The sequence below is a fragment of the Erinaceus europaeus genome, chromosome 20, assembly GCF_950295315.1.
Source record: "Erinaceus europaeus chromosome 20, mEriEur2.1, whole genome shotgun sequence".
NCBI classification, from domain to species: domain Eukaryota; kingdom Metazoa; phylum Chordata; class Mammalia; order Eulipotyphla; family Erinaceidae; genus Erinaceus; species Erinaceus europaeus.
Window position 1 is genome coordinate 56,394,457 of NC_080181.1, and position 8,973 is coordinate 56,403,429.

Consider the following 8,973-nt stretch of genomic DNA (forward strand, 5'->3'; position numbering starts at 1 on the left):
GGCTCTCACATTTGAGCTCTGGTTTCCAAGGACCTAACCAAGCGGGGGGGTGGGGGGGCTCTGCAGGAATGCAGATGCCTGGGCCCTCTGGGAGCTAAGAGGTACCCCTGAATGCATACACACACACACACACACACACACACACACACACACACACACACACACACACAAAGCAATGACTCAGACAGGGGCTATGGTCTCTCCCATGCCTGGACATGCCAGCTGGATCTGAGTTAGGCTTCACAACACTCTAGATCTCATCTCAATAATGTTTTTTGTTGTCACCAGGGCTTCACCACTCCAAGCTGACTTTATTTCAGACACACAGAGAAAAAAGAGACAGAGGGACAGAGGAAACACACCACAGCTCTGTTGTCTCCTCTGAGGCAGTGGGGCCCCAGGCAGGACTCTGGGTCATGCACATGGCAAGGTTCACCTAACGAGCTCATCTGAAAGCTGCTTTCCTCCTCCCAGGAGGAGGAGAGGGGGAACACCTCCCAACACCTCAGGGAGCCTCTGAGAGTCTTTCTGCTGCCTTCACACACCTGCAGCCTCCGACTCTGAGACACCAAATCCCAGCCCACACTCAGCGGAGGCAGCCCAGCCAAAGCAATAGACTTCCACAGCTTTGCAACAAGCTCTGAAGGCCCTGGCTCTGCCCACTTCATTGGACTCGCCTAGGGGATGGGGGCAGGGGTCCAACATGCCCTGGGCTCCTGGGGTGAGAAGGAGGTGGGAAGAAAGCCCCAAGGACGTCTGCAGAGGACCAGAGAGCCGCCAGCCTAAACACAGGGCTGGAATGTCCCAGGCCCCAGGTTCCATCCCTGGTCCCATGTATGCTGAGACCCAGCAGTGCGCTAGGCTCTCTTGTTTACAGAAATAAACAGACTGCTTTCTGTCTCCTCCTATCTTTCTCATTAATAAATAAATAAACTCTTAAATAAATAAGAAAAAGGCAGTTGAGATGGCAGAGTTGGGTAGTGTGCTGTGATGCATCTGGGAGTCCAGGAAGATCGCCCCCCCAAACCACTGGGCTGTGAGGAGGGCCTCATGCAGCTTCCCACCCCTGACCACACCTCTGGAAAAGGCCTTGCCTCCCGGACAGCCCCCCCGGCCCCACAGCAGCGCTGAGTATCTCTGGGTTCCCGGTCATGGCTGGCAAGGTCACAAGGCCCCTCACCTGCCTGGGGTCTGGCTCCCTACCTCCTTGCAAAAGAACTGGCGCACCCCTCTCTCGCTCACTCTGCTTTGACTGAGCCGTGCTTGAGTCCCCCAGAACAGAGACTCCTCGCTCTTCCCTCAATAAGGGGACACTTGAGAAGGTGCCAGGCATGCCATCAACGGCCTTTGCCATTCAGAGGGCAGCTGCTAGCTAGGAATCTTTCTCTGGGTCCAGGATACAGCTGGCAGGTAAAATGTACACTTTACCAAGGGTGAGGCCCTGGCTCTGACCCCCAGCACAACCAGCAGCACCAAGAGCAGTGCCGAGGGAGCTGTGTTCATGGCGGAGTGGTGCTTTGGAGTCTCTCCCTCCTGAAACTAGAAGAAGAATTGGGCTTTCAGAGGTCCCTGCATGCTAGGAGTTCTGGATTCTTTCTGTGGCACCACAGTAAGGGGAAAAAAAAGTACGAATAAATCATTAGCTAAAAGGCAAAAGGTGATCTGAAGCAAAGCATGGCCCTTCCCCAAGTCTCCCAGTCTAGGAGGAGGCCCAGGGTGGGACAGGACTGTTGCCAAAGGACATTCCCACCTTGGTCCTAACCGTCAGTCCCCAGCAGCCTCCACCCTGGCCCCACAGCCACTGCAGGAATGACAAGGCACCACATGGTGGCCTTTCTGAGACAGGAGCCCAGGGAAGGGCATTTCTGAGAAAGAGCCAGGAGGAGAGCTGAGGGGGCTGAAGGGACATCAGATGTAAAAGGCAGAAGCCAGGGGCTGGGCGGTAGCACAGCGGGTTAAGCGCACGTGGTGCAGAGCGCAAGGGCCAGCGTAAGGATCCCAGTTCGAGCCCCTGGCTCCCACTTGCAGGGGGTCGATTCACAGGTGGTGAAGCAGGTCTGCAAGTGTCTATCTTGTTCTCCCTTTCTCTGTCTTCCCCTCCTCTCTCCATTTCTCTCTGTCCTATCCAACAACAGCTATGACAACAGTAACAACTACAACAAGGGCAACAACAAGGTCAACAAAATGGGAAAAATGGCCTCCAGGAGCAGTGAATTCGTACTGCAGGCACGGAGCCCCAGTGATAACCCTGGAGGCGAGGAAAAATAAAAAGACAGAAGCCACGGTTAGAAGGCAGGATGGCAGGATGGCAGGATGGCAGGGGTTGGAACAGGTGTGCAGTGACAGAAGGCAGTTCCTGGGCGGGGAGAGGGAGCCCCAAGGGTCCTTCAGGGTTAGACAGAGACACAGCCTGGGGTCTGGGAACCGGGGTCCCTGCACCCAATCCCAGTGGCCTACTCCATTACCACTCTGCCAGACCATGCAGTCTGAAAACCCCAGGCTTCCCGCCCCCCACGCAGCCTGGTCAGTGCACAGGCAGCCCCCCACCCCAGGGTGCAAACCCAAGAACAGCAGTTGGAGAAACAAAATGCAAGGTTGCGTTTACCTTCCAGAGCTGGGGTGAGGCAGCCGGCCGCTGGATAAGCTAAGCAAAAACAGCAAACGGAGTCGTTAGGCCAACAAGCGAGGGTGGGCGGCAGTGTCTGCCTCTGCAGTCAGAGCAGGGGCCCATCTATTCAAAGCGCCCAGCTGTCTCTCCTCCAGCGGGCAGCAGCCATCGGAAACCAGGAGCCAGTGAGGGCGGCAGTGGATCCAGACACAGCTAGGCAGGAGGGACTCCTGGGGGCTCCATGACCAGGCCTGTGGGTCACGGGCCCGAGATCGGGGTGAGGGGCTCAGAGTTCACCAAGCTTGGCAGCCTGGGGCAGGCTCCTGTGTCAGCTGTCGGCCTTTTGGGGAGAAGGGTCCCACTTCCTGGAAAAGCCCTGTCGGGGATGGGGGGTACGACTCGGAGAAAGCCTGTTCATTAATAGGTTAAAGGGGCCACTCGAGGCAAACCAGCAAGGGTGGAAGGAGAGAGACAAAGCAGTTAAATTAGCAAAGCCACAGCCACCCACCAGGGAGACCAGCAAAGGCCATAATGCCTGGCGGCCCTGGCCAACACCCATCCACACAGCTGACTGCCTACACAGGCCAGGGCCTAGGAGGCCGCTAGGGGCCTTGCTGTTGACCTGCCCCCCGCTTCCTTGTCCCCTTCTCCTCATAGATGTGCCACCTGCCTACTACAGGCCTGACCCTCCCACTCCAGCCAGCCCCCTCAGCAGCCCCGTTGGTGGGACAGCTCTCCTGTCAAGCCACTCAGGGGCATCCCTGGTCTCCATCTGGGTCTGGGGAGATAGTACCATGGTTCAGCAAAAGACTTTCGGGTCTGAGGCTCCAAGGTCCCAGGTTCAATGCCCAGCACGCCCATAAGTTAGCTCTGGTAAACCAAAGAAAACTCCATGGTTGGCTTGTTTCTTCATAACCACAGAGTTAAATTTAGGTAGAGCACGGGTCTGGTCTCATCCTGGGTGCCACACAGGACGCAGCTGCTCTACCATCTTTCCCTCTCATGTGAAACATCCTCTCTTCTTTAAATTTCATGCTTAAAAATATTGGTTTAGGGCAGAGGGTAGATAGCATAATGGTTTTGCAAAAAGACTCTCAGGCCTGAGGCTCCAAAGCACCAGGTTAAATCCCCTGCATCACCATAAGTCAGAGCTGAGTACTGCCTGGTAAAAAAGAAAAGAAAAGAAACAAAAAGAAAAAAAAGGTCTATCATGGGAAAGATGGAGGGGGGTCTGGGGAGATAGCATAATGGTTATGCAAAGAGATTCTCATGCCTGAGGCTCCAAGGTCCCAGGTTCAATCCCCAGCACCACCATAAGCCAGAGCTGAGCAGTGCTCTGATCTCTAAAAGAAAAAGAAAGAAAGATGGAGGGGGGGAGACAAATAGACCAGAGCACTGCTGAGGTCTGGCTTAAAGTGATGCTAAAGATTGAACATGGGGCTCTTGAAGCCTCAGGCCCTTCTCTCTTTGAATAAAAATTTTAAAATGCGGGTTAAGTGCACGTGGCGCAAAGTGCAAGGACCGGCGTAAGGATCCTGGTTCGAGTCCCCAGCTCCCCACCTGCAGGGGAGTCGCTTCCCAGGCAGTGAAGCAGGTCTGCAGGTGTCTGTCTTTCTCTCCCCCTCTCTGTCTCTCCCTCCTTTCTCCATTTCTCTCTGTCCTGTCCAACAACGACGACATCAATAACAACAACAACAATAACTACCAACAATAAAACAAGGGCAACAAAAGGGAATAAATCAATCAATCAATCATAAAATTAAAAAATGATTGGGGCTATGGGGCGGTGCACCTGGTGAAGCACACGTTACAGTGCACAAAGACTTTGGTTTGAGCCGCCAGGCTCTACCTGCGGGGAAAGCTTCACAAGTGATGAAATAGAGCTACAGGTGTCTCTCTGATAATACAAAAAAGACTATTAACAAGAAAGAGACTGAAGCAGGGTATCACTCTGGCATATGCAGTGCCGGGGATTGAACTTGGGGCTTAGTACAAGCAAGTTGGATGCTCTACCTGTTGTGCCTCCTCCTGGACTAACTTTCTCTCTCCCTCTCCCTCTCCCTCTCCCTCTCCCTCTCCCTCTCCCTCTCCCTCTCCCTCTCCCTCTCTGAAATAAAGTGCAAATAAATGCAGAAACAAAGAACACACAGCCTCCACCCAAACACCAGGCTTCAGCTCCAGCTCTCGGCTCTGAGGGGACCCACCCACTCTCCCACTCCCAGCCTATCAGCCAACACCCCTAGCTTGTGGCCCCAGAGTGGACAGCCACTCAGTCCTCTCCCTCGCCCCCTCCCACACTTAGACCCAGCGTCCACTCCCAGTTGTCCACTGGAGGGTCTCCTCACCGGCCTGCACCCCTGACCGTCAGGCTTCTCCCCTGCATCTCACTCTGCTGCAGCCAGACGCACCACTAACTGGCAAGGTTTAACCACCACCACCACCCCCACCCCCACCCCCGGCCTTGAAGCCTCCCTCTCTCATGCTGGCTCTCAGACTAAGCTTTTGCAGCTTCTGTAGCTACCAGGACAGTGCTGGGTGTGCAAGGATGTCCAACAGCCCTTTCATGGAAGGGAGAGAACGAGGGAGTGCCCTTCCAGCATGAAGCTTCCCCCACTCTGCTCAGGAGATGAGAAGGCCCATTCATTGAGAGAGCACAGAGCCATGCTCAGCTCTGGCGTAAGGTGGTACTGGGAGTGCCAACCAGTGGTCCACCATGCAAGGACCTGGGTTCAAGCCAGGGAGTGATGAGAAGCTTCATGAATGGGAGAAGCAAGTCTGCAGCTGTCTCTTTCCCTATCTTCCCTCTCAATTTTTCTGTTTTATCAAATAAAAATAAATAAAATATTAAAAGAAAAAAAAGGTGGTGCTGGAGATTGCAAGTGTAGCCTCTGCACCTCGGGCACACAAGTGGTGCTCTCAGGGAAGCAGGAGCACAGGGCCCCTTGCTCAGGGCTCAGCCCCAGGGGCACAGGAGGGAGGCCCAGGCCAAACCCAGCTTCTTCTGGCTGTGAACTGCCAAGTTCTCATTAGAACTGAAAGGTTTCTCCTCTCAGGTCTGGGTTTCATACCTGGGGAAAGGAGGAAGGAATCAGCTGTCTCGCTTAGAGAGGAAGTCAGGGTCCAGCTGCAAGTGGGCTGTGCTGGACCCCAACCTGACCCTCTCCAGGGCCAGCTGTGACAATTCGGGGCCCCAGCTCCCCATCCCCCAGCCCATTTCTGTGGGTCTCACTCAGGCCATAGAGGTACAGGAGGTGGGCAGAGCCCTGCTGACTAACAAATGCTGGGTTACGGGCTCTCCCCCAGTCCAGGGACTCTCCACTAACTCTTTGTGAGGGAACCAGAATCAGGCCTGAGTACTGGGATCAAAACGCCTTCAGGATTTTTTTTTTTAGAGAGACAGCCAGAAATTAAGAGGAAGGGGGAGAAAGAGAGAGAGAGAGAGAGAGAGAGAGAGAGAGAGAGAGAGAGAGAGACCTGCAACACTGCTTCACCACTTGCTAAGTTTTCCTTCTGCAAATGGGGACTGGGGGCTTGAACCCAGGTCCTTGTGCAATGTAACATGTGCTCTCAACCAGGTGTGCCACCACCCAGACCCTTTTTTAAGGTTTTATTTATTTATGTATGTATTTTCTCCAGGAGTATTTAAAATAGGACTGAGAAGACAGCTAAGCCTGTCAGAGCACCAGCTAAGCCCCAGGCCCCTAAGGCTTCAGGTTCAATCTTTAGCACCACCATATGCCAGAGCTGAGCAGAGCTCTGGACACCTCCTCTCAAATAAATCTCTCTTTTTTAAAAAAGAGTTTTTTAAGTCACTTTCATTTTACAGAGTAAGAATTTGCAGCCCCAGAAGAGGGCTCTCATTAAGGAGAGAAGTATGTCTAGGGGAGCCAGAGTTGTCCTTCTCATAGATTCTGGGACAAAAAAAGGCACTTGGGGAATCCAGACCACATCTCTGAGCCCAGCAGATACAGAAGGGTCCTGTCTGCCCACAGAGAAATGGAAGAATGTCCCCAGCATGGAGAGGCGGGTCCCTAATGCCCTGCAGAGGGAGGAGGGTTCCGAGTTCCTTTGCTTCTTGAAGCACACTGGCCCAGGGCTTCCAGGAAAGGAGGGGCAGGGACTTCTGGGGCCTCTGTGTCCTGGGAAGCTTAGTGACACTGCAGCCACGTGGTCGAGACCCTTTCCAGCTCTAGCTGCAAGCCCTACCTCCACAGGGCTGAGGTCTGGGCTCTGGGTGCCCAGGAGTGGGGAGTGTGCCTGTGGGTTCCCTGGTGAGCCCTGGACAACCCCGAGCCTGGACGGGCACAGTGAGGGGAGGTGGGCACAGTGAGAGGGGCTCAGGGTGCCCCCAGACCAGCTGTCCCTCAGAGGCCAGGCAGGGGTGGCCCAGACTCACCATCAACATGGGTGTGGAAGCAGAGCCTGAAAACACTGGGGCCAAGGGGGTGCGTCTCCTGGCAGTCAGGGCTGGAGTGGGGACCCTCCCACCCCCAAGAGTGAACTGTTTTGACAGAGGCAGCAACAAGAGAACAGGATGACCCCTTCTACCTGACTCCCATCTCATTCACCTCCTCCCTTCCTGAGCCAGAGATCTTTCCAGGGGCCTGAGACAGCCAGCTCTCCCAGTGCTGGGGAGCTGGCCTCTGTGCTAGAACAAGGCGGCCAGTCTTGGGCTGCACAATACACTCACCCCGCCCCTCCCAAGCTGGAGGGTCCAGATCCCGAGGACACCGCCCCCCGGCAGCCCTCCAGCAGCTCCCAGGCTGCCCTGCGGCTGAGGGTGCGGCCGGCCGCTGCAGCGCCCTCCCCGCTGGGCCAAGCCTTGGGGCCTCCCAACCCTGCTCGGTTCCCTAGAAGGGCCCCAGTCCTCTTCACTCCCTCAGCTGCTCCTGAGAAAAGCCAGGCCTGGGGGTGGACCCGGACCAGCCCGCGTCTGCCTGGGCCCTCTCCCAGGGAAATGAAAGGATAAAGGAAGTTCCTCTGGGTTTTGTGCAAAGCAGCAACTGGCAGAATCTGACTCTAACCCCAGCCCTCAGCTCTGCCCAGACATGTGACACCCTATGACGGGTTTTGTGCAGAAAGCGGTTCCGGTTACATGTGAACTTTCCCCAGTCCAAGGTCAACAGAGCTCAGTGGGACCCAAGGGAAGTGTCTGGGACTTTTCCTACATGTCCTTGGTGTCTGCTCTGCTGTGGGGCCGGACAGGAAGGCTGGGGACAGCTCCTCCAGGAGTGGGAGCTGAGCGGTCATTTTCCCCAGGGCACTGGGGAGCCTGCTCTGCCTGGCCAGAGCTGCCAGCAGGAAGTGCCCACCTTTGGGAAGTGCCACACCTGGCCTGGCAGGAGCCTCCTCCCCCCACCATAAATCTCAGCTGAGAGATGCTCTCCAAGGCCCCCTTCTCCAGCAACCCTCCCCCCAGGCTGGCCTAGAACCACAGCTGGGCCCCCACAAGTACCCTGCTAACCCCCCAGCACCCCCCCCAAAGAACCCAGCTTCCGCAGGTCGGTTTCTTCCTAGAGAATCGCCCCACTGGGAGCAGCCCCCTGCCCAGGCTGGCCCCAGGATGGCCCCTCCTCCAGCAGAGGAATTCCAGCAGCTCCGGCCTCTTATCGCACTGAAGAATCCTAGAGCCAGTGGAGGCCAGGGTGGGCTTGTGGGAGGGTGAAGGAGAGGGCACTGAGGAGGTGAAAGGTCTTGGGGGAGGGTGAAGTCACCCCCAAAGTGGGGCTTGCTCCCCTCCCCAGCCTCGCAATGCTATGCTTCTGGTGCCCAGGGACAAGAGGGGACAAAGGGGGCCAAGTAGGCCAGGTCCTATCCCCAGACCCCCCAAAGAGATAGCTCCCCCAGGAAAGGGCCTGACCACGCCAGGGGTCCTCTCCCTAGGGGCCTCAGCACCCTCCCCAGCCCCCTCACCTGGTCTCAGGCCTCACGCTGAGCAGATAGTTGCGGCTGGCCGGGCCAGGGGTCCACACCGGCCCCTCGTCCTCACTGTCGCCACCCATGTGTGCGCCCCCACTCCAGCTGCGGCTGGGGACCCTCCGAGACCCCATGCTACTGCCTGCCCAGCACCTCCTGCCTCAGGCCAGTGTCGCCTGATGCCCCTATTTATAGCCCCAGCGTCACCTGCTGCTGTCCCTCCCCGCCCCGCGCCCCCCACAGGCAGAAAGGGGCCCCACTCCACCCACACCCACCCCCAGCCTCCACCAGCCAGTACAGGGACCACAGGGACCAGGACACTGCCCTGCCCACAACCCCCTCCCTCTCCCCCCTCCCCCATGGAGGACTGGTCCCTGCCTTCTCAGACTCTCTGGGAGCAAAAGGGGCCCTTCCCCAAGACCTGGAGCCCTCAAACAACAGCCAGACTA

The 8,973-nt window shown here is 56.5% G+C and overlaps 1 protein-coding gene across 1 annotated transcript in view; it reads right to left on the reverse strand.

Annotated features, from left to right (window-relative positions):
* ALPK3 (alpha kinase 3) overlaps positions 1-8,706 on the reverse strand; it is a 42,500-nt gene extending 33,794 nt beyond the window's left edge. Inside the window, 2 exon segments of the mRNA XM_060179615.1 lie at positions 2,606-2,644; positions 8,522-8,706. Coding sequence (XP_060035598.1) covers positions 2,606-2,644; positions 8,522-8,658 — 176 coding nt within the window. The 5' untranslated portion in view covers positions 8,659-8,706.
* Between the last annotated feature and the right edge of the window lie 267 nt (positions 8,707-8,973).